Source organism: Vicugna pacos, chromosome 24 (assembly GCF_048564905.1).
Source record: "Vicugna pacos chromosome 24, VicPac4, whole genome shotgun sequence".
Classification (NCBI taxonomy): Eukaryota; Metazoa; Chordata; class Mammalia; order Artiodactyla; family Camelidae; genus Vicugna; species Vicugna pacos.
The window spans coordinates 3711277-3737012 of record NC_133010.1 but is presented as its reverse complement, the minus strand read 5'-3'; the positions used below and the strand labels follow the sequence as shown (position 1 = coordinate 3737012).

The following is a 25736-nucleotide window of genomic DNA, read 5'->3' as shown; positions in this document are numbered from 1 at the left end:
TATGGTTGAATTTCAGTCCTCCGCAGTTGTCAATGTGCCTGCTCCTGTGAGAAGACGTTAGGTGAACTCCTGAGTCAACTGGATTTGAAGCCTTTGGTTCTATCACGGCGGTCTTGCTTGACAGCGTCTAAACCATCTGGGCAGCAGCCTCCTCATCTGCGCCCTGGTCAGTTTTCTACTGGAGAGAGAATCCTGTCTCTACATACAAAGTCTGTAGCAGGTTACGACAGGTCTCACAGCAATGAAGACACACAGATGGCAAATAAGCACAAAAGGATACTGAGCATCACTAACCACGAGGGAAACGCAAATTAAACCCACAGTGAGATGGCACCACAAAGCTATCAGATGCCTAAAATAAAAAATGACCCACCTGATGTGTGTGTGCAGGTGGGGAAACTGACCCAGGCATACAGTGCTGGTGAGAATGAGAAACGGTGCTGCCACTTGGGGAAACAACTTCTGACAGTTGCTTAGAACACAAAGCACAGCCACAACAGCTACACCACCACCCAGCATTTGCCCAGGGAAATGAACACTTGCGTTAACACAAACACCTGCACACACACACTGGTTGCAGCTTGGTTTGTAAGACCCCCGAACTGAAGACCGACCCAGACGTCCCTCAACAGTCGGTTCAGCAAACTGTGACTCGTCCCTATCATGCACCACTGCTAGGAGTTACAGAGGAACCGACTATTTCTACCCGCCTCAATCCTGACGAATCTCGACTCGTGCTCACTGCAAAAGAGCAAACCCCAAACGGTTATGCACTGTATGATCCCATTGACACAACATTCTAGAAATGCCATAATTAAAGAAATGGGGAACGTATCACAGGTTTCCAGGGACTGAGAGATGGCAGAGTGGGGGGGGGGGTCTGCACGGCTGAGAAGGAGTAACAGGAAGGATCCTCAAGGGGATGTTCTGCGTCTTGACTGTATCCATGTTAATATCCTAGTTATGATATTGCAGTAAAACCTAGAGAGATGCTACCATCGGGGAAACTGCGTGAAAGGTTATAGGCCCTCTTTGCTATTTCTTATAGCTGCACTGCAATCTACAGTTATCTCAACATGAAGAGGTTGATTTTTAAAAGTCAAAAGATGGAGGCAAAATCAGGGAAACAAGTATGTCAGTTTGTCAGTTACGGCATGAGCCTCAGAACCCTGACATCACAATGGCCAGAACCCTGCCTGCGGCAGAAGCTCAGGCTTCGTCGAGGAGTTCACAGCACTCTGCCAAGTGCTGGAGACACACTCGGTTTCCAGAGCACAGAGCTGAAGACGACAGGATGTTCACCTCAAGCAATGAACTTGCAGGTGATCATTCAAGGTTTGACTATATGAGGTAATCTTTTCATACACTATTTTTTCACTGTTAACATTCCATTTACTTACTATATTTCAACTAAAAAGTTGTCCAGGATATAATGTAAGTTGACAATGTTGTGTTAATTTCTGGGGTACAGCATAGCAGTGCGGTCACACACACACGTACAGACACTATTTTTGATCATCAGAGCAGGCTGGTGGTCCCAGGAGGGGCTTTGTTTCCTCTAAAAGATACGAACTCCTTTTTACCATCAGCACTGCTTTCATGAAAAGCTACTCGTGTCTGTAAGATTCAGCGCCACTGAGAACCAGGCACAGGTTTGACGTTCTTGGCTGGGGGTGGGGCTCACTTTCTTGACTTCATGGGAAAGAATTTTCTGTAGATTTATGATAATCACTGGTCTATGTATCAGTTTTCAAGCTCATGTTCAATTCAGGTGTTTTACCTCTTATGACCAGAAGCTCTGTTAGCGCTTAGCTGCAGCTCAGCCAAATAACAGCGAAGCACTTCTTCGTATTTAGAAACATTTTAATGAGTCCAGTAACATTTCCGGAACTTTGAGAATGTTTCCCAAATATCTAAATATTGATTTACAATATAGTCAATTTACCACAATCCTCACTTATTTAAATTTTTGTGTTAAAATGAAACCAAACTGTAATTACTTCTCTGTAATCTTCATATAACTTTATCTGTGTTAGCCCACAAATTATCCTATTTGGGTTTTCCTTGCTTTTGATTAGTTTTTTATCTTCTTGTAATACACTCATCACTTAAGTTTGTTCCTCTTCCTTATAGTTTACCAATCAACTCTGCTCTTTTCTCCTTTTCCCCACCTCAAAGTGTGCCATGCCTTGGCACTTTGTCCCTGATAAACTGTTTTCCATCCACATCAACCCCCTAAGCGACCTCATTTCTTTCAGTTGCTTTCTATAATTTACCAACTCCTAACTGGGAGCTGTGAAGCCTTGTTCGGGAGACTGAGGCTAATTTTTAGTGTCCACCTTGACATTTAACATAAACTCCATCAAATACTTGACCAGTGACTAGCTGTTCTGTGGTGTTTGATGTTTTGCAGGGAAAGCTCTTCTATTGAGGTGGACGCCCATGGGGACAACGTGTCACCGTATGAGGGCACCCAACGTGTTGTGATGATGTTCGGCCCAGCCAAGCTCCAAACAGGCTGGAGGAAGAAGAAGAGGCAGCTGTTCCTGTACAGGGACAAACTACTGATCTCCAACACCAAGTATGCACATACTATGCTCTCTCGATAATCGTCAAGTTGCATGTTCACTACCCCTTACTGTAAAACATGTGGCAGGCAGGGGCTCTCTTGTATGGGGCTTACAGACAGACGATAAATTGGGGGGAAATTACTGACCATTACTACTGCTTTTGATAAAAGGTAGGCAGGATGCCATGTAAAGATGATGAGCCCGTATGACACAGGGGTGTCCAGCAGGACCGCTCCAATTGGCAGCCGTTAAGCTAGACCCACGGGGTGAGCAGCAGCCATCATTCCCAAAGTGCCTGCACCTTGTAGGCTGGGGGAACAGCCTGGACCCTGGAAGGGAGAAGTTCACTGAAGGCCAATGTGACAGGAGCCCACAGCATGGGGCGTATCTGGCAGGATACTGTGTTCAGGGGGTCTAGTCACATGGGGTCCCACAGGCCACAGGAAGGGGTGGAAACACTATGCTGAAGGGCTGTAACCAGCAGTCACCACATCTGGTTTGTATTTGCAAAACTTTCTGCGCGTGGGAGGTCTCTCTCCCTCCTCTTAGAAGCCCACCAATCTGATTGCATTAGACTCTTACCTTGATGACCTCATTTAACCTTAATCACACCAGAAAAGCTCTGTCTCCAAATACAGTCTTACTGTGAGTGAGGGCTTCAGTGGATAAAAGGAGGCACTGGCAGAGATGGGGGAGTTGAAATTCCGTCGGTAGCTGTAACTAGCAGGCCCCAGCGCTGCCACCCTGCACAAGTTCTTATGATTTTTAGCAAACTACCTTCAAGATCATTCCCATAACAAAATTTGAGTATATTCATGACCATTATGCATATGAAGAATTTTGCATATTTTCCAGAAAGAAACAACAGCTAATTATACAGCATCCTGGAACAAGAAACTTCTTTCTTCCCTGCCAGGCCTCACTCCTAGATGGAGTGTTGCGTAATGTCCTGAATCAATCGGCTAAACATAATAACCTGAGTTTACCACCAAGTGTTTCCACTTAGCCTTAAGAAGGGGGGGAAACTAAGCTTCCACTCTTCCCCAGCTCACCTGCAGTGCAGCTGGAAACTGAGCCATCCTTGGATTTCTCCCTCAGAAAGCAGCACACACGGAATAGCTGACTAACTGCTACCTTTGTATCTGGTCATAAGAAGTGTATTTCAGTTTGTGTGTAATCATACACGGGGCTTCAGTGTTTCCTTCTTCACTAATGTTTCTCCAGTTGTGGGAGATGCTGAAACTCAGTGAGAATCCTCTTGAGATTTTTGTCATCGTTTTCCTACTACACACATTAGACACTTCTGTTCTCAAGACTTGCCGCCAGATACAGCCTTCACTATCACTTCTGATATTCACTAGAATGCTCAGGAAGTTACTTTCTACCAAACAGTTTAGTTTTTACAACAGGATCTCTATGGTAAATATTAAGATACTAATACTAGTAGACGCCCATGAAGAATTGCACATGGGGACTGCACAGAGCGCGCCCATCTTTACGCATCATTATCCTCAAATTTAGTTAGTAAAGAACGCAGAGACAATGAAAGACACTTTATTTAACTCTAAAGATGAAGATTACTAAAAACTTAGCAGTGAAAGGACAGAGATACTTACAGGATACTTCACGACCCCAGCTCCCAAGCATCTCAGGGAACACCCCTACCTTAGAAAAGGGGAATCTTCCTAGGACCTTGTAAGTCCCACAGCTCACTGGGGCTCACCCTCTGGTATAAAGGTTAAGGGGGAGGAGAAGGGAGGGGTACCTGTCTTGTCAATACATCGTAATACGGGACACATGATAGAAATGCAAACTTGAGTCCTGTTCACCCTTCTCTTCCTGAGAAACTTAACATGAGATTCATCCTCTAACTCCTACTGGGAAAATCTCAGAGTAGGTGACTGGATGTGAAGGAACACAGTCAGGCCCTAGGAGAATCCCCTAGACCAGAAAGCTTTCTTGTGGTACATTTTAAGTATTTCCATACTAACATCTGACTTTTTGATACCAAGTAACAAGATTTACCATCTCACTCACCAAATCAAAGAACACTGCCATCAGAAAAGCTGGTGGCTCTGCACAAAGAGGACGAAGGAGGTGGAGGCAGAGGTGGGTACTTCAGGGAACTATAGGTCAACAAGCATGGATGCCAAGTGCTTGTCAGAATAGGCTCATGAGTTAGGCTGTCTGGGTTCCAACCCCTTTTTCGTTGCTTTTGGCAATTTACTTAGCCTTCCTGTGAGTTCCCTCACCTATAAAATGGGGCGAATAATGACTATACGGTGCGGTTGTTCGGCAATTAAGTGAAATAACATTTATAAAATATCTAGACCAGTGCTTGCAATATGGTAAGTGCTCAGGGTTACAGGAGAGTCATTTGTGAAGCCATGCTCTGGGTTTCTGGACAACTTCCTGGTTTACGTTCAAGGGAGTGCATAATCGTGGCACCTGATGGAACTAACGAGAGAATTACTGAAGTAAGTTTTCCCAGGTCAGTATATCTGAAAGTTTCCACATGGTACCTTGAGAGTCTACACACACAGACGCCTACATGAGAAGGGTAATGTGTAACATCTAGCAGGTATGTATCTATCAATCCCACCGCCACATAATTCCATCTTGATGATGACTTTAGTCATTGTCTAGAAACATAATTTTATCTGACAGTTGTGTTTCATGCAAATCTTCAAATACGCAGATATAGAGTAAAACTGATGAAACAGAATGTAGCAAAAGACCATCTTGTATCAGAAGGTGAGTTTCCATCACATTTACAATCATGGTGCCCGAAGCTTTGTATCTACACCTTTCAGGTGGGCTTCCTGAGAAATTATTTTCATTCCATAAATCACACTGAAGAGTTGTAGCTTAACTACATGAATCAGTGGAGTCATAGGAATTCCCGCACATGAGGGGACTCTGAGCTGACTTAACCTTGAGTATTTCTACATGTGGTTCTGAACAGCACGGCTTCTAGAGCGCTGGGCCCAAGTTCTCTCAGCATCCTACACAGGGTGTGGAGCTATGATTAAATCAAATGCTACGCCTACGTGAACGGTACACGTGTGAATTAACCAAAAGATATGGTCATTTGATGTCAGAAGTCGAAGGAGAATAGGCAGAAACAGTCAGAAAGCAGGTTTCCTGGTGACAGTCACCTTCTCACCCCTCAGAGGCACATGAGAAGCATGACCTTCACTTACACAGAAGACGTCCTGGCCACCGGTCTGGGATTGACTGATTCACTGATTTTTAAGATGGGTTTAGTCTGTATGCTAACATTTTTTCAGCTTTAGCTAGAATCTAAGAGAAAATGGTATGGACAAAATCTTAAGGAAGGAAATTTAAAATAACCTATCCTTCAAAAGCTAGGGAATCTTAAACATTAAGGTCAAAAATGTATTCTAAACCCCTTTGTCTCTGTCAAAAAGACTGCATAACTATTTTTACAAATCATGTATCATGTAACTTTGTTCAGTCCCTGCAATACTTTTTGAAGCAAGAAATGAATGAATAATACATTAATTAGAATAATTATAAAAACTAAATATATAATAACAAATACAAGAATAAATGATTTAACGGTTCTCTGATTTCTACAATATAAACCATGGTCCATTCTCAATTCTCAGCATTCAGAAAATGCCTATTTGCTGCCATCAAAGTACTTTCAGAGCCTTCCTCAACCAGCCTCTGCTCAACACACACTGGGCACAGGCCTGCCTAACCACTCCCTGGGCTGTGCACAGAGGGTCATAGGGATGAAGGAGCCATGCTTTGCCTGCAGCAGCAAGAACTAGCATTTCAGCATGAACACAGTGGCTCCATTACGTTTAAGAAACAAACTAACAGAAGTCTTGTGTGGTTATCTTTGCAGGTATAGATGGAACTTTAAAATCAAATACGAAATCCCATTGAACAACGTGTGGATGGGCGATTGCACAAATAAAGCAGGGGAAGCCATCAATGCCCCCAAGTCCTTCGTCTTGGGCTGGCCCACGGTCAACTTTGTGGCCACCTTTAAGTAAGACCTATAGCTTGGTCCTGTCTATTACATGAGTTTGGAAGGAAAATATTTTAATTAGATTATATATTCAGTCAGTGACTCACTCTCTGACCTCCCATGATGACACGTGTTATGCTGTACACCGTGCCCCTCAAAAAGGGTTTTAGGTGCAACTGATGGTAAATAGGGGGAGCTACTGGAGGACTTTCCTTTAGTTTTGATCCGTGGTTTTTCAAGTGGGCTACAGGAGCCCCGTGGGGAGCGGGACCGTCACGTGTCCGTGGTGTTCCTGTAAGTGGAAGGAGGATCACGAGGTCAAGTGTCCAGGGCCCTCTCTAACAGCCTGCCCCCGATGCCCAGAGAGCATCTCTGTTTCTAAATCCCCGCAATGTCTTTCTTGACCAAGTACTATCAAGTAGTCCAATTACATTTGAAAAATTGTCTTTACACTCCCAAGTGAATTCCTTTAAAGACAGGATTTAATTATAGAAATAAAATGAATCATCATATATTAGATAGTCCTAATTCCTGTGCACGGACTATCTTCTTTGGTGTCTGTAGACAGGTCACCATCTTCAAACAAAGGTATGATTCCATGGAGTGCAGGTCAGTTTACCAAGACACATTCTTGGTTAGAGTGAGGACGGGGAACATGGCCATCCTGAGTCAGCACTTCTGCGTTCACGGGGGTCATGCAACTTTCACACGTGCCACCTGCAACAACCACAGCCCAAGTCTCATTCTCCTCGTGCACATCGAGTGTGCATCACACGCACCCAACTCTTCTGTCTTGCCCTCCTCACCCCGTGCTACCAAAATCTCACCTATCATCGTAAAGACAACTACAATGTTACCAGGCTGTTAATGTATGAAATTCTAGACTGCAGCTGTTGACTTAAAGAAAATTCCCAAAGCTTTCTGGGAAGAATCATGTCTTTGTATCATTCTCTACATATTTTCTTTCAATGAATTATTTCTCTAAAGATTAATGCTATTATTTAATACCGTTTCCATGTTGCAAGTGAAAGGAGGCAGTTTCAATTGGGAATATACAAAGGTTTTGATAACGGAATGTCCAACAAACATTTTTTCTAATAAGGGGGGAAATGAAAAAGCCATGTTTACATGTTATACTGGTTATAAAGGCTGCATAAACACACATAAGGCAGCAACACTGCCTGGCACCTAGTGCCTGGCTATTTGCTGTTTTACTCTTCTGCAGACTGGCCCGAGTCATTACAAGCTGTGTTCATGCACATATGCAGGGTGGGGAGATCAGTGGGCATTCTACTTCCCCGATGAACTGGGTCTGATACGGTGATGGCAAAGGCAGGAGCAGTGCTGTTGGCAGGAAAATAAAATGTGGCAGCCCCTTTACAACAGCCACGAGAAATGAACAGATACATCCACACAAAAATTTATACAGAAATGTTCAGAGCAGCATTATCCACAGTAGCCAAAAAAAAAAAAATTAGAAACGACCTAAGTGTTTACCAACTGAGGAATGGATAAACAAAAGGTGGGGTGGGGGCTGAGAATCGGGGTGGAATCGGGAGTCAGTGCTTAATGGACACAAGAGTTCTTTTGCTATTGAGTGATGAAAACAGTCCAGAACGAGACCGTGGTAATGGCTGCACAACACTGTTGATGTACTGAAGGTCACGAATGGGCAATCTGCCGGTACGTGTGATTTATCACAATAAATAAAAGCCTAGTAGGAGGTAAATCCATGTGGGAATGGACGTTAAAGCGTTTCAGTTTTGGAGATTAAAATGCTGCAGAGACTGTAGCAGAGACAACAGGAATCTCTAATTTAGCAATAGGCAGATTGACCTTCACCAGAGGGTTATAGTCATGAAGCACTCATTTAATGAATTACAATTGGCCAGATGCTCTACATATAAAGGAATACAATATGGTAGGGTTTCTTCATAAAAAGATGTGAATGGAACACAAGCGTTCCATTCAAACGCCAATTCTTAAGTATGATGTAACTCAAATACTGCAGCTCTTTACCTGTAAATGGCACCTCAGCTGAGGGAACACTCTGGGGTATGATTAACCCCTTTTCAGTGTCGGAACTTGAAGCTCAGAGTGGTTAAGTGACTCGCCCACGATGACACAGCTTGCATCATACAGAGCTGCACTTAGGGGTTTACATTTCAAACCAACTGCTCTCCCACTCTAAGACCTACTTCCCATTGCTCTAGCACTGCTTATAAAAGAGCAGGGCCCATCACAAGCCCAGTTATGAGGAGGTAACACTGACACATGCAGCCCCATCAGTAACCACAGGACGCTGATACATTTATCGGAACAGTGTTTAACATGTCAGTACAAGAATTTTATGCGGTTTAATTTCTTTCTCTCAATTTTTAATCTTGCAGTTCTTCAGAAAGAAGGGACAAATGGCGCGCCTTCCTTGAGAGGTATTTTGTCAGGACGCGTATTGCACATCTTTAATCCATGAGAAAAGAGCACAGATCCCTTCCAGGCAGGGCCCCCCCACTCTCCTTCCTCCGCTTGGTGGGAACTGTCAGATGGCCCTCAAACCCCTGGAGCTCTGCCCCGGCCGCTCCTGTAACTGACACGCTGTCCCTTACAAGCACGTTCTGCTTCTTTTTGCTCATACTGTTCATCTCTCCTGTTCCCCTTCTCTCCGTCCTAATGCTTGGCGCTAACACGATTCTCAATATATACACTCAATTCCCAGAAACGCAGCTTACTTACTGTCCTGAGTGGTTCTCAAAGCAACTGTGCCTTCCTCCCCTGGAACCCAGGAAGGTGCCGGGGGCCCTCTCATCTAGGCAAGAAAAGCTGAGGACTGGCTCTGCTGCCCAAATCTTACATGACAAGGCAACCTGTTCTTTTCTGGGTCACGTCTTATTTTCCTGAAATATTTCTGCATCTTTTCTCCCAGCCCCTGATTTGATTCTGCTGAATCTATCCATACGCTTTTCAAAAATAACAAAGTATACTTAAAGGATTGACTTGAAACAAGCTAAGGGCTAATTCACTGACTCCACTTTAGATACATCGATCTCGCCAAGGAGAAGGAGCAGCCAAAAACCATTCCACTGAAAATCTTTACCGAGGACATCAACAACTGTGCCTCTGTAAGTGCTTTCAGGACCAGTAACTTAAATTCCAGGTTCCTGACTTAGTAAAATGAAAGGGGATAGAGAGACAGAAAGAGAGGACGGGGAATGGAAGGGAGAAAGGAAGAGAGGGCAGGGGAGGAGGGAGTATTTAGAAAGCACTATGTGGGAACATGGATTTCCCTGGGAAAGTGTGTCCCTGCATATATAAACAGTGGGCCCTAGGCAAGATGAAGCAAGGAGAGCCCACCACAGCAACAGCGCTTCAGCATGGGAAGAACAGTGCCTGTGGAGTGTCCGTACTATGTCTCCAGGTCCTTCTAACAGCAACTACACTGGCTGGTAATAGAGTGATTTTCACAAGCAGGTTTTTCCTATTGGAATTAAACATTGTTTTCTAAATGTACCACCACTTATATAATTGTAGTTTGGGTTGTTTCCAGTTTTTATTTTTCCTGTGATGTAATGTTTGCAAAAATAGCAAACTTGCAGAAAAGTCACAAAAGTGAAAACAATACGCAAAAGATCACCCCAAATACCCTTTACCTACATAAACCTATTTAGCAACGTTTTGCTTGATTTCTTGCTGTCCCCTCTACTACACTCTGTACGTGTATGTGTCTAAGTATTTGAGGATCATAGACACACCATGGCCCAATATCCTTAAACACTTAAGGATATTCTCTCATATACCCAACAGACAGCTCCAAGTTTCAGCAAATTTAACACTGACCACTCATGTCCCCACCGTGTCATTAACTGAACCAGCTGTGATGTGCTGCGGGACAACATGTGTGCCCTCTTGGAATTCTCAGCTTTCTTTCTAGCTTAAGCTGTTATATTTTGTGACCCACAAATCCTTTCAAAGAAACACCTATTTTACTGGAATGCTGTTTACTAGCTTCGTGTTACAAAAACAAATGAAAGTCAGTTATAATCGGGGGCTGGGCTCTACATGTACTGCACTGTGTCACTGCTTCAATGCAAGCTTTGCCTGTAGAATATAGATCATAATATTACAGTAATTATCTACTCACCTGTTTTAATTTTTAATTTAGAGCAATGTTTCTCATTTTTTTAACAGTCTATAACAATAAAAATACTGAATACACACACAGTGAATGATGTCATCAACCTCTCACTGTCAAAGCTGGGAATCACTGTAAGTTACCTGCAAGTTCTTTTTACTTAGAAACCAAATTTTATTTTTGACACGGGTTTGTGTGTGTGTGTGTGTGTGTGTGTGTGTGTGTGTGTGTGTGTGTGTGGTGTACCTCCCATCATGAGACAGCAGACTATTACAAACAGGTAAGTCATATTCTGTCCCCCTGAATTTAGAAACTGAAAGCAGCAGAGCTAGATTATCAGCCTGCACAACAGTGTTAGTCTTGTATTCCCGTTAAAATTCTGTGCGAGTTTAAAGTGATAACATAACGAATGCAGGCGGTAACTTTAGAGAACTAATAACACCCTCTTTATTGTGTACATTATATACCAGACAGTACACTATGTCCATGACTCCAGATAGTCCCTACTCTATTGGACTGTTGTTTCTGTATCTTTGTCCCTATACCCCGACTCCTGATTGTCACCTGAGGACTCTATCTTGCTATGATAAATCCTACATGAGCTGTTTTGCTGTAAGTTTGGCATAAGGATCGCTGGCTAGAAGCCACATCCCCTTGAGGCAGGTCCTGCAGAGGAGGCAGCTAATGCCTCTTGTCCGTTGGTAAAGGAGACAAGTTGCGGTAAGACCATGGATCTGGGGACGTGCGTGTACACAGCGCTTTCACCTTGTCTTGCCTTCCAGTCTCTGCTCCTTTATGTTTTGCTATGTCTGCTGTCACTCGTAAAATGCTTTTGGTGAAAGACACGGCTTCATTACAGGATGAAGCTGTGCAAGGGAAAAAAGGCGGGGGGGAGACTGACGTTCAGATGGACAGAACTGAAGGACGCACCTCTGCTTACATACGATTCTCTGTAAATGGGAAAACATCCTGCTACTGAGACATGACAAGCACAGGACCTGCGACCAGCACTGTTTCACACACGTTCTGCTTTACCTTCCCGTAGAGGACTCTTTACAATAATGCAGAAGCCCTTATGGTCTAACCTTGTTTCCAATGGGATTTCCAGCATTTCTAGGCAGTCATTCTTCTGGGAGAGAGTATTCTCTGCGTCTCACTTGTGCTCTAGGTCAGAGTCCTTGTCTCCTGTCCCCATGGCACGGGGCTGGGCGCCACCAAAGCCACTGGGCAGACATTTCTCTCCCGTCTCCAGCCCTCTTGGGCATTTCCCTCCTTTTGCTCCCAGCTGCTGAGCCGATGCTGCCTTTCAAGTTTGTCTTGCTCAAGAACAGTCTTGGCAGAGTACATGGCTCTGGACGACATGCTAGTCTGGGCAGGGGTGTTTAAAGGAAAAGCTAACATTCTCTAAGGAGTCTGGAGACAGTAAAAGGGAGGACTCTTGAGATTAGACTTTCCGTTCATAGTGGAGGGGCATTCCTGTGATTTTTTATGTCATGGACCGCCCACAAAGGAAAGGGCTGTTTGCACTGTGGTTCCACAGATCCTCAGCCTTTATCAAAAGAGACAAAAATCTCACATGGACTATTGGAGGCTGCAAGAAGGACCAGGAGTTAGTACTGATATCAGGACTGTTAACTCAAAAACTGTTTCACCCCCCTGGATGAAATACCATTTCTACAGCCCAAATTCTTCCTTTTTGGAAATATAACGAATGCTAAAGAAATGTGTTCAAGTACCTACTGGGAAAGATCTGCAGTGACACATAGTTCTTTTCTGTTCCCAAGGGCTCTGAGAAAGACTACCAGCTGTGGGTGACTGCTGGCAAGAAAAACGCCTCATACCCACTCATTGGTAAGTGTCAGGGGAAACCTAAGGTGGGCTGATTGCATAAAAAACTGTAACCCTCAAGTCTCAACGTGACAGTCAGTCTGAAGCTTAAATACCCTCAACAATGAAACTCTCATGCAACACTCACTCATACATTTATTCAATGACCCCAGGCACTTGCTCTACGGCATGGATAACATCTCTTCTTTCTCCAGCTTATAGTCTAGTTGGGGACAGAAAGTGAATTTTTCTCCACTACTTTTTTTACTTGACCAACACAGCTACCTCGAAAACCTTTATTAATTTACTTACTCATTTCCTTCCTTCATTACATAGGCATGAAAACAACACAAATCAGAGTATCTTTTCTCACACGTTATTTTCCACATTCCAGTGTTCAAGTTCTCTCTTCCACTTCCTAACCACTAAGTAGCCTCTATTTTACAAGAATCTTCTAAGATCCAGCTGTGCCTATGGATCCAGTATTTAGTGAGTATCTCCTTCATGCCCAAAACTTTTCTCACCATCAGAGAAGAAAAACTGACATAATCACACTCAGACGCTTCAAGTCTTCGAGGCCTGAAGCACCTGCACTTGGCTGTTTCCCCAGCTGACTTCACCAGCACTGCCCTTGAGCTTTTCAATAAATAGATCACACTTCTCCTAAAACAGTTACTAGAGCAAATGAGCTGACATAATGACACCTCTCCTTGGATCAGGAAGTCTGTGCAGTGTGGTCCATGAAAATAGAGGGATTAAAACAAGGGGAAGGACAGGGTCTGCAGCAGACCCTGCAATACAGTCATGGGAACCGTGACTCCTGCTACAAAACCTAGGGCACCCCATCTTACAGGCAGTATCTTTCTTTCTTTCTTTCTTTTAAATCTATTAAAAAATCCTACGGGGCTATTACTCTCTTTCTAGCGATCTCAAGTACACTTTCAAATGATCTGGAAACTCCAAACAACCAAGCTTTTCCTATGAAATGTACATTCCTAGTCTTAGAATATATGGGGTCACCAATACACAGCTGAGAACTCAAGTCCCCTCAACTATACATGATTCTTTTTAATGTTGACATCTTTGTAAATGTTAGTCAGCAATAAAGTGAAAAAAACTGAATACTTAGGTATATTTAAATAAAAGGCATTAATCACATACAATCAACATATGTGACAACTTGTAGCCTGAGGATGGCTTCACACAGCACGGCTGCTCTAAGAATCCCTAAGAGCCTGTCATTCATGATGACACCTGAGCAGTCGCTCCGCGGGCAGTTTTCACACGCTCCGAATTCTCAATCCTGGTCAGTTGCTTGTATTTTATTGATGTCATGGAAGTTTCCTTTGTACTAAAACTTGCAAGTCACTATGATTTTTGTTCTGAACAGAGCACCGAACTTGCATCTGCACCACATGAAAAGCAAAGGCAAGAGCTCCCCAAGTTACATTCAACAATAAGTCTGAACTCGAAGACAAGGAACATTCATTCTATTCTTTAAAAATGAAATCCACATCAATGCACAGGGGCCTTGAGGATTCCATGGAGCCAAAGATACTAAAGCACAAACGAGCAAAACAAATCACTTGGCAACTCCCAGTGACTTCCTGCCAAGTTTTCCATTCTGTAAACACTGATCTGCACTTGGCTTCTGAGTTTCCAACAACCTGCAGCGTCATGTCTAATCCTTCCCCGGCAGGGCCCCCTGAGGGGAAGGTAGCAGTGGGAGGGAACCTCAGAGACAAACCTCCCTGCTGCTGCTGAGCAGCTCTGGCTACTGAGCTGACAAAATGAATAACCTGTTTGTTGAGTTGACGTGCGTGAGGCGACAGAGAGCATAGCAATTCCTCACACACACAGCCCCATTCTGTAAAGAACATTAAGCACCAATTGTTATTAAGGAATTACTTTGGCCCTTATGAGTCTAAGTGGGGTCAAGTGGTTGAAAGGAGGGATCTGAGGCCAGTAACTTGCCTGAGACATACAGACCTAGTGCGCCTGTCAAGGCAGAAACTAGGAGGCCAGCAGCACCCTCAGAGGGACACACAGGGGAAGTCAACGCTGTGTGACGCACTGACACAGCTACACATTCAAGCCAAGCACCGTGTCTGAGAACAGCTTTCTCTTTCCTTCTCAAACTCTTGCTTGGGCACCTGGCTTTTGCAGGGGGTCCTTCAGGTCACCCCACTTCATGCTCATTCAGGAGGCACAGACTTCTTTGCCCAGAGCCCCTAGGAGAACGGCAGCCACATCAGTGTGTTGCCCACGCTCATGGTAAGGTGGGTCTGATCACACCCATCGCCAGCAGCCTGAATCCATATTTACTTTATCTCCACACAGGCCACGAACACCCATTTGGCATTAAAACCAGCCACCTTCCAGCTACTGCGCTCCTGCCACAGGGACCAGAGGACTCCACCTCACCTTCTGCCCTCCTGGAGGCCATCCTCTTGGAGAAGAGGTCCCCAGACACCCAAGGCCAGTTCGTCCTTAAGCCCAGGCACCCAGCCAGGAGCCAGCAGGGGAGAGGTGAGCCCCTTCCCTCCCTCAGGTGTCTTCTCTCGGCTCATGTCTCTGCTCCTGAAACCAGACTCATGCAGAGCTGCTTCTCCATGTGGGGGTGCAGGGACAGTATAGGGGGGCACCCAGTACCCACCCAAGCTCAAGCTCAGAGAAACCCTAAATGTCTGAAACCAAGACCCAACTCATGACTAGGAAGGTTCAGTTTTTGATTCTTTTCATTCCTCCAGGCCAACTGCCCTTCTCTGTGTCTCCCTGGAGCTCTTCCTACATAAAATTGTGTGTGTTCATTACTGTGTGTCTTAATAACACATGAGCTTTTTCCAGCCTGGGAACACATCGTACTTGTCCCAGTGTTTGGTCCAGCATCTCAGACCCTCACGGGAGGTGGTCAGATGACTGTAGGACTTAGACGCAGCTGCAATGGAAGAATTCCAGTGGTGCAAAGTTATGGAGTTGAACTGGATTCCGTTATGGCCTTAGGCTGAAGTGGCCTTGAGGATTCTAGGGCCAGGCAGCTTGTGTCACGAAAGGCAGATCCTTTCGATGGGAGGAGGTTGACCGTCATTGGCTACTCAGAAAGCCAAACAGAAAATCTCAGAGTGGGAGGAAACCTCTTACAAAAGTAGGTGATTACCACACTCTGCTTCTTAGGGAATATCAAACTTTTTAGCGTTTACAGTGACATCTGACACTAGAATCTGCTGACAATACTTGCCAGGAACCTTGTGAACCTTGTGTAACTACAGCTTAAGTGACCCCCCAAGACGCAGGGCAGAGGCAGGAGAGAGCGCTGTAAAGGGAAGCGCTGTCACTGGGACAGTCACCCCGGAGACTGATCAAGCCTCTCGGCTTCACTAGCAGTCTGCAGGGCCTGGGGAAGGAGGACACATGCACACCACAAGAAGCCAAGTAGCCAATGTCAGCATGCGGGAAATTCTATACAAGGGACTCAGTTTCTCTCGCTTCTAGCTGTGACAAGAAAGGTGCTGTAACATGGAAATAGTGGGAATAAGGTTAAGTGAATTAAACTATTACTACTAATAATCTCTCTTCTTCATTACATTCACTTCGCGAAACAGCTAAGAGAACTTATGTCACCAACTGGGCCTTTTGGCGGCGCCCCCGCCCTCGCCAGGACAACCAGCGCCCACCTCCACCATCTGCAAAGCGAGGACAGCTTTTTGGAGCTCCACTGGGGGACGTGTGTGTGGACGACAAGCTGCCCGCCCCAGTTCTGGTGGGTCTCCTTTTGATCTTCTGTAGCCCTCCTGACAAGGGGAGCACTCACAGGTCACGTGTTCTCATCCAAACTCATCACCAAGTGGAGCATTCTTTAGACAGCCCCTGCCTTTGGCTGAGAAGGTTTCTTCATATTATGTCAGAGAATAAAATCTGATGTCAATACCGCAGAGTCAGACAGCACATACAGCAGTAAAAATTGCTCTTGTTCATTCCACTGGTTTCAGCAAAGACCTACATCCACTTGCTCAGACCCATTACAACGGGCTCTGCGGGTATGAAATGCTGCGAGTCCCCGTCACCCTCATCATCCCTCTTCGTCTCCTTCCTTGAACTGCACACTAGTCTCAAGTCTCCTCCATCTGAGTCTACTCAATCTTACAGCTCAGCTCTCACATACATTTGATTTGTAACACGAGGGTTAAAGTATACAAAGACTCATTCTTTGGCAAATATGAATTGCTTAATCTTGACAGGGTGTCAAGTGAAAGTCACACAGTCTGGTCTGTGTTCTGTTCAATTTGTATACCAAAATGTCAGCATTAACATTTATTCACCATCCAGTGTTTCTCAGAGCACTACACTAGATGTCAGAAATTTTATGCTAGATATGAAGAAATGTATCATACTAGTTACATGTTACCGCTTACCCCAGTCCTTGCATCTTTCACAGCAAATTTAGAGTAGCTGTGATGATCACCATCCTCAAAAAGGAAGAACAAAAAGGCCTCAGTAAACTATGTGCTGTGCCCAAGGTCACATAAACAGCATATAACAGATTCCAGGTTCCTTGGATTCCCTGACTCCAGCACCTGTCACCTGTCTGTGCTGCAGGCCACACAGCAAAAGGACAGGAAAGACTGATGAGCAGGGGATACACCCAGAGGGGAGGAGAGGGGTTTCAGCCCAATTTCAAAGAGGCGAGGAATACAGAAAGCAGAATTGGGGTACACGGTCACCAAAAGGGGTACAAACACACAGAAAATGAATGAGGCAAAGATGTCCATACTTGGGCAAGAGCATTTGTATCAGGGAAGAATGAGACAGGACTGGAAAGGAGAGGGTGACTCTACAAAGGCCTCAAAGCAGAGATGTCTGACTTCACAGTGTACATTCACTGAAAAGGAAAATCTGATTAAACAAGCGTTTAAAATGTTTCAGCGTATGAATGTTAAATGGATTGCTGGGTAGAAAATACACTTAGAGACACTGAAAAAAATTCTAAATTGGCTTTAGTCCCTCCAGCTCCAGCACTGGGCCCTCACACACCACCAGTCTCTCCAATAGAGGAGAAGCGTGTGCTCTGGGCTGGGAGATAGGAAATGCCATATATTTTCTTTTCCTTCCTTTAGGAGATGCTTTCCACTCTCAGTCAGAAAGGGCCACTCACAAAGCGCATTTTCCTCAAAAATGCCAGTAAAACATCCTGCAGGGCCCTGAAGCAGAGGCTGGATTCCGGGGACACAGTAAACATGGAGGATGAGTCCATCCTGGTGCTGGCATCCGTCTTAAAGGTAGGGAAACGTCTAGCATTATCCGCACACACAGTGACTCTGAAACTCTAGGAGGCATCCTTCATCATGACTGCCCAAGAGCAACAGGCATCCTAGATGAAGGATCTGAGAAACTGGAGAACACCACACAAAGTCAAAATTTAAGGAAACTACTCTGGGTGTTTGCAGCCCCATGCTAGGTATACTTTCCTTTTTCATCACAACCCTCTCCCCATCTTCACTCCTGAACAATCCATGCAAATACAAAACTAAGTAACAAATGCAAAAGCACACACCTGTATAGAATGTCCCAAAACAAGCTTTCCGCCTTTGAGGACTCCCTTACCGCCTTCCTAATGAAGCCGAACTTTCCAAAAAAAAATTCACAGTAAGCTTTTGGAAATACTTATACAAGTTTATCAAGTAAGTAAACATCTACTTTACAATAAATCAAAACATGCTCAGTAAGGCCACTGAAATCTGTCCTCCCTTCCGCCGTCTGCTAATGCACTTATTTTAAAGCTAGTGCAGGGAGCACGGCTCCGTGTGTGCCTCCTGTCACCTCCTTTCCCGCCTTTGGCTTCCCTTGTTCATGTCTGTTATGTTTCTCACCCACCACCCGTGGCTAGACTTCCATGGTAAGCAGCTCCTACCACAAGCCTCATTTCATAAATCTGCCTTTTGAAGTGGGTGCAGCAGTCAAAATTAGTTTCAAGCTCTCAAAATGCAAAGAATTTATAGAAGAAATACATTGATTTTGAAATTATACACCTAAGTCAGGCATCCAGCTACATTTCTACAAAGGGACTCACAGAACAGAAGAAGGATTTAATGAATCCATCTTGGTATTTATTATCAGTTCTGAACGAAAGTATATTAATGTAGTAATGACTACAAACAGGTTATGAAAATTATCTTAGAAATGCCATTACATTTGGTCTTTCCTTGTCTCCTATTAATGTTGGATCATAATTTGATTGTGGGATAAATAGCAACAGTTCAGAAATGACTTCGGATTGACCCCTACCACACTCGCACCATAGCACTACACACTAGCTGTGCAAATGCAAGATGAGTGTTGCCGTATCTCAGTGCACATGGAATTAATCCCATCATCTAGGAAGAGTGAGGCTCTCGTCTATTTTCCATTGTAAGCAAAGACTAGCACGAGGCTGGCTTCTCGTTGGTACACGTCTTAGACCCTCCTAACGCTCTTGCTTCCTAAAGTTGACTGCTCTTAATGGGGAATCAGACTTTGCAAACTTGGCGGTGATAATACCATGTGTCAAGTAACCAGAGAGTTGGTCTAAACCAGAAATGAGTGTCTATCAGCACCACACTGAGTTTGCCATTAAACTGTCTGTAGGCAGAGGTCCCACAGCAACACCCTCGGCAGATTCCGCCTGAGTCATGTTCAGGCTTCACGCACGCAGCCTCACCCATGGCATCCACAGCACAGGGTCCAGGAAGGAGGAGACATGTGCCCCCAGTGCAGGGAGTCTGTGCACATGAGGCACAGGCCCTGCTGTCCCTTCCAGACTCCTGCAACCAGCCACAGCTGGAGAGCTTCCTCCCTCCAAATACGCTGGGGTCACTCCAGAGGGAACCCGGAGAAAAGCCCTAATGGCAAGAGCAGGTGCCGCACACCAAGCACACACTACAGGATGAGTGGACAGAGACCTTGTCCCCTGCCGTCGCTGCTCCGTCGGCAGTGCTCAGGAGAGAGGCTGGCACACACAGCAGCTCCGTAAGGACTGCAGCAGGAGAACGCCGACCGCACTGCAGGCGCCACAGCTGCCCAGAGGCACTTTCTGGACAAGCTCCTACCAAGAGAAGCCTCGGGCCGTGGAGCGAGGCCAGCGCCAGCGCGGTGTGCCTGTCGAACCACCACAGTGATGCAGAAACTCCCCCAGTCTGGCACAAAACATGGCAACTTCAGGGGTGGGGAGGGTGCAGCTCAGCGGAAGAGCGCATGCTTACCACGCACGAGGTCCTGGGTTCACTCCCCAGAATCTCCATCAATACATACATGAAACAACGCAATTACCACCTTGCTCACAAGGGGAAAACAATGACTGCTTCATAAACTAATAGGCCCATTTCTGTGACATAAAGGCTTCTACAACAGAAACTGACCTATTGTCTCTGACCATACTTTAATTAAAGAAAAAAATGTCTTCACCAGCCCTCTAAACTGACACATTTTCCAGGCCCCCACGTAGGAAGCTGACATTTGCGTACCTCTGGCCCTGACACTCAAGAGGCCTGAAGTTCCAATGTATCGAAATTTTAAGTGTCCTATTTGGGAGGGTATGTTCCATTCAAGGAGCTGGAAGGGGGAACATGCAGGTACCACCCACTGGGGATTTTGATATGTTTTTAGCACCTGCTGCTTAAAAGGCTGCAAACTGAACTTTCACACGGTTTAAAAAAGAAGACTGACGCTATGATGAGTAGCTTTTCCCCACGAAGCAGGCACACCTCACGTCAGAAAGCCCAGCTCTCTTGTAATATGTGTGCAAGAGTGTGAGGGGTGTGTGTTCTACATCAGAACCTCTCTTCCTTGAATTAAGAGCAAGCGCTGCGTGAAGTAAACAAGTAACATGGGCGACCACGTTGCTTCTCAGATGCTCACAGGATGTGGGGTGGGTGAGCACCAGACAGGGCCAGCTGGGCCTGGTGTTGATGTGGACACAGGGAGCAAAGCCCAGCTGGTGGACGGGGGCTCTCACCACTCTCACTGCCATCCAGACTCTGCTGTGATGCTTCTAATTTTAGATGGAGAGAGTCCAAGCCCCTCCTTCTGGGTGTGCGAGTGTGTAGTCAGAGTCCAGTTCTGCCTGGGTCACAAACTGGCAGTTGTGAACAAAATGAGGCCTGAACAGGATTTTTCAACTTAATGTTTTCTTTGTTATTTCTCCAATATGTATTTATCATAAATAATATATGTGTTTTTTAATCTGCGGAAGGATTTCCTTCAGAACATCGAAGGCAGTATTTTCACAGCAAGTCTGCTCAACAAATGGCTCAGAATCCTTGATGACGGAAAACCAGAGGAAACAATAACTGCAACCAGGAGGTAATGACGGTCACACCCCAAAAACACAACCAACACCCTCTTAGGAAAACATCAGCTCATAGTTCACAGCTCTGTCTACTAAACTCATGACCAGTGTTCAAAGGGCTGCATTTGCTACCCACAGGAGGCACTTGAAAAACAGATGCAGGCATTATAACCGTTACTGAATTCTTGTTTTCATCCTAATCTTATTAATGTGGATTCCAGACTAGCTACCACCTGCTGAAGACACGGAACGGCTGCAGATGAAATCCACTGCTCAAAACAGAGACGCTAGAGAACCAATCTGCCAGTGTAACGATCTTAACTTTTCAAACACTTAATCAACCACAGAAGTTAGGATCTGGTCCAGAAATTGAAATCAATGCAACATTTTTGTATGCATTCATGCTTAGAACTCAGCGAGAGAGGACTGTGTGCACGGTTCACAAAGACGTACCCGGTTCTCTGTCTCTGTATTTCCACTTCCTAAGCAAAATGACATGCTTTGTTTAAAAGTGCATTTTTCTGTCTGTAGACTTTTGGACAAGCTGCCAAAGGCCAACGCTGACCTCCTGAAACATCTTTTCGGAGCACTCCACAACATCGAGCACCACTCCACCTTCAATCACATGACATCATATAACTTAGCACAGTGCATCGCCCCAAGCCTTCTGGGTCCACCTAATGCCACCAGCTCACACTTGCAAGAGGACTTGACAAAAATGGTAAGGAGACCTCTCATTTTCATGTCTTGTGGGGCACGGTCCCCACTTTGAACCTCAAACATGAGATACTAACCGTGATGTACCAGATTGTTAAAGTGCACATTTTAAAAACGTTCCCCTGGAGGGGCAGAGTCACTGACCTGGTGGGGTGTGGGGATGTGGTGGGTTGTTACGTGGGAAACTGAGAGCAGTGGAGGCAGTTCTCCTTTCCCATCCAGGAGACGCAACCACAGAGTGATGAGTAGGATGATGGGACAGAACAGAACCTGAGCTTTGGGGTCTGGCAGCCGAAGCTCAACTCTCAGCCTAATCACTGAGGGAGTGTGAACTACAGCGAAGGTTCCATCGTTTCATCATCACAGAATGACACCACCACCCAGCTCCTCTGGTCACTGCTGGCACATCGCGGTGGCTTGGGCAAGATGAGCACCCATGGCTCCACACACGCTGGCCTTCCTCTGCCAGCTGTGGTCCTTCACAAGGACACTAAACTCCTATTTCACCCCCACTGCAGGCTGAGGGGACTAGTAAAACATTCCAGAACATCCGAACAGAGCCACAACAGGCCGAATCAGATCACAGCTCTGCCCCAAGCTAAACCCGACAACCAGCACGACACGAGGCAGTGGAGACAGACACGTCTCCTCTCCAGCTGCTTCCTTCCTTCCCAAGAAAAATCACACAAATCTCTGCTTCTGAACTCTCACATATTTCCTCACTTAAGAAGTAAATTTCTCAAGTTTCTGTCTATTGGATGCTTTATTAATTTTCGTAAGATGTTTGTCAACTTATCTCAATAAAACTGGAGAAAATGAAACAATAATGAACAAATGAAATTTAGTAACACAATACACAGATTCACCTCAAGCATCCTTCATGGGTCACTTGAAAACTGTCCTAGTTTTTAAAGATGTAACCGTCGTTACAAAAATGTTCGCTATTGAACGAGGCCACAAATTCTAACTTTAACCCTCTGATTAAAAGAGTTTTAAAATCTGTACCCAAAGTACTCTTGAAAGTATCACTATTTCTTATAGAAAACTGATTTGTAGACTCATTTTTTAATCAACTCTGGATTTTTCTCAGAATTCTCTTAGTTTTTAGCTCCACGAGTTAGGTGTGAACTGACGTTATAACGATGCCGTGTGGAAAACACCCCGTCTCGCCCTCATGTGTTTCAGGTTTCTCTGGTCCAGTTCCTCCTCGAGAACCGCCTCCAGCTCTGGGGAGAAGACACCCTTCCCCTCTGGGGAGGGCGCGCGGCCACTCCTGACGAAGGTGACGTCACTAGTACCAGGGAGGAGGCTGCAGGGTGTGGGAAGCATGTGACTGACTTTGGGGAGAAAGGCAGCAAGGCTGCCAGGGCTCATGGGAGACACTCAGTGCTGTTCTGGAGCCCAAATCACATCCAAGAGCAGTGATTTCCACCTGCTTCAGGTCAGGGCGGCTTTCACACCGTCATGAGACCATAGATAGGATAAGGCAGGCCTGACAGCAGAAGCTGCTAGTACAGCACTAGGAGACATCAGGGTATAATACGGTGTTTGGAAAGTTTTCCAAACAAAACTTTAAATGGGCCTCACATATATGAGATGTGCTCAGGCTGAAACTAGAGTGAGGGGCCCAGAGCACTGCCTTGTTTACTCCCCACCCCCTTTTTCCCTGCTTAATGGCACATGAGGTACCACAGGTTCCAGTGCCTCTGAAACAGGCTGACAAGAACCTGCACCAGACAGAAACAAAGGACTTGGTTTGATGTGAAACCACCTTTCCAGACTGTCAGCTCCTGGGCCCCTGTTCACCAGCTGTGTTACCTCTGGCCAGCTATTTTAGCTCACTTTCAGTTCCTTCATCTTTAAAATGTGAATAAAAACAACATCTAAATTTTAAGATTATTGTCAAGATTAATCATGGATGGAAACTAAATTTGTAAAAAAGCAATTACTAGGGCCAGGAGAAGTTCCTCTGAGAACCCTGAGCTAGGACGGTCTGAGCCCAAGGCACCACAGCTAACTGGCCCCCGCCCATTTCATGAATGAGGTTAGACTCAGCACCTGGGGACATGAATCATGAGACTCTTTGAATTTGGGGGGGCAGGTAATTAGGTTGGTTTGTCTGCTTGTTTTTTTTTTATGTTAATGGAGGTACTGGGGCTTGAACCCAGGACCTCATGGGCAGTAAGCACGCACTGAACCACGGAGCTATAAGCCTCTCCCAACCCCTTTGCAGTTTTGACAGTTTTTGGTTTTATGACATTCATCTCACTGCTTTGAGCAAATCTTTAGGAAAATCTATTTAATCAGGAATTTAGTTGAGTCTAGTACCTGAGAATGCTCTTTACTAAGATAACTGTTTTTGAATTCATCAGTGACAACAGGACGCCTGGAATCAACACGAATGATGGTGGCAGTCATTTACACAAACCCACAAGGGCAGTACGAGGCCAAGTGCCCATCCACCACAGGTCGACGCACTTGTCTGTCCACGATTTTTGAAGTCCCAGAAGAACAGGAGTGGCCATAATCTCATGCGACCCTTCCTGTGCTCTATCTTTATTCCTCACATACTGTTTCACTTTTCTTCCTCCTCTATTCTGCATGTTTATGTTCATTTAATAAAAATGGGTTAGAGAACCACTTTAGTTGCATATGGCCCTTATTAACACCTTGGTGGAGGCTCATCTGGGGAGTCTGTGTCTCAACTAAGGTCACTTCTGCACTGGCAGTCGATGGGCAGCTCAGCTGGGGCTGACTCACGTGTCTGTTGCTTGGTGCTGGCTCGAGGTGGATCCCCATCTCTTCAGCAAGCTAGCTCGGCCTTCTTCATACGGTGGAGGAAGAGTTCCCAACAGCAAGACACTTTTCAAGAGTCCATGTAGGGCAGGACTGCATGAAGGACCACAAAGACAATGAGTTACTCATCACTTACTGAGGGCTGTGACTCATTGACCACACACAATACGTAAAACCTGAGACAGCATTCCTACCACACACCTACTCTTCTTCACGAGTTGTTAACCCTCCATTCTTTAGACCAGCATTTTCCATATGGTATTAAGAAGTTTGGTAGGGAGTATCTTTGAAATAATCATGTATTCCCCCCCCCATTGTTTCTTGCCTCTATCTTACCCCCTGTTTTAAGCTGTATTAAGAGACACATCATTTCCTCAGAGAACAGAAGTTACACAAGAATATGAGGAATAACAGAGCTGGTTGTTGCCTGTGAGTTTTAAAACATTCAGTTTTGCAGGAAACAAAAACACTTCATGGCATGAAGATTCAGGTGGGAATCTCATGGGGAAAGCCCCAAACAATGAGGCGTATAGGACATTTGCACCATTTCCTGAATAGAAACCAAGAGAAATCAGGAAGCCCTCACAGAACAGCTAAATCGCATCTCTAGGACAGAGCCTGGTAGAGGCACACAGAACTTCTTGCACCTCAACATGGAACAGATCAGTGAAATGATTCCATCAATCTGAGAACAGTACGGAAGGAATAAAGTCACTGGCCGTGATGACACATGTCCCAGCAACAGTTGTGCAGGCCAGCTCCCCAGGTCCAGACAGCAACTAGAAAAGCTCAGCAGGTGCCCAGTGTACACAGATGACACAGAGGGCCAGTAAGCATCATTCCACATCCCACCACCTCCTAACTCCTTGGCAGTAGAAGACTCGAAACAACAGACACACTCATGGAGAAAACGGAGAGACCTTGCATGGCTACCAATTTGGGAACAAAGTATTAAGCTGTAAATCAAGTGAGTTATTTAAAATTGTAGACCAGTCCCCATCTTACATAAATCAGTTCGTAGACAGACTGGCACAAGTATATGGGATATGTGGTCCCCGCATTATTTTCCTAGACAGTGTTCCGTGGTCAAATAGGTTTGGGAAATGCTGTCTTTTCCTTCAGAACATCAAAATGCCCATTAAAATATTAATGTTTCAGAGAAGACCCACAGTAAAGAAACCCAGTATTTTCCCCATTGATTTGACCTGGGAGAGCCTTTTGGAGAAACTCTGTTCATGAGTGATCCTGGAAAGACATATCAGTAAGCACTGCTCTCAATTTAACTTAAGTCATAATTTAACTTACTCACCTACTCAAAAACCTTCAATGAGTTTCAATGGAATTTTAGACTTGGTTTTCAGAAAAATTTCTATT

At 45.1% G+C, this 25736-nt stretch overlaps 2 protein-coding genes and 1 long non-coding RNA gene across 12 annotated transcripts in view; 2 read left to right on the top strand and 1 right to left on the bottom strand.

Moving 5' to 3' along the window:
* LOC140688970 (ankyrin repeat domain-containing protein 26-like) overlaps window positions 1-25736 on the bottom strand; it is a 179179-nt gene that overhangs the window by 87805 nt on the left and 65638 nt on the right. For all 10 annotated transcript variants that reach the window (XM_072948950.1, XM_072948960.1, XM_072948955.1 and 7 more), the window contains one exon: window positions 24327-24455. The gene's annotated coding sequence lies outside the window, so the exon portion shown is untranslated. The remainder of the gene's footprint in view (window positions 1-24326; window positions 24456-25736) is intronic.
* Window positions 1295-18484, top strand: LOC140688916 (rho GTPase-activating protein 20-like). Its single transcript, XM_072948888.1, has 10 exons — window positions 1295-1350; window positions 2414-2581; window positions 6448-6594; window positions 8964-9005; window positions 9608-9692; window positions 10759-10836; window positions 12487-12553; window positions 14870-15058; window positions 16132-16289; window positions 17644-18484. The coding sequence occupies exons 1-10, from the start codon at window positions 1295-1297 to the stop codon at window positions 17854-17856; spliced, it is 1203 nt and encodes a 400-aa protein (XP_072804989.1). The 3' UTR covers window positions 17857-18484.
* On the top strand, window positions 21156-24207 carry LOC140688971 (uncharacterized). Its single transcript, XR_012063812.1, has 3 exons — window positions 21156-21570; window positions 22752-22848; window positions 23939-24207. It is a non-coding gene; the product is annotated as an uncharacterized lncRNA (long non-coding RNA).

What these genes read in the sequence shown, in the direction of transcription:
- LOC140688916 (XM_072948888.1), top strand. Translation starts at nt 1,295, where the DNA reads ATGTTCACCTCAAGCAATGAACTTGCAGGTGATCATTCAAGGTTTGAC. An exon ending in TGGCGCGCCTTCCTTGAGAG is followed by an intron (nt 9,006 to 9,607) that starts GTATTTTGTCAG and finishes ACTCCACTTTAG; the next exon opens with ATACATCGATCTCGCCAAGG. An exon ending in CGCCTCATACCCACTCATTG is followed by an intron (nt 12,554 to 14,869) that starts GTAAGTGTCAGG and finishes ATCTCCACACAG; the next exon opens with GCCACGAACACCCATTTGGC.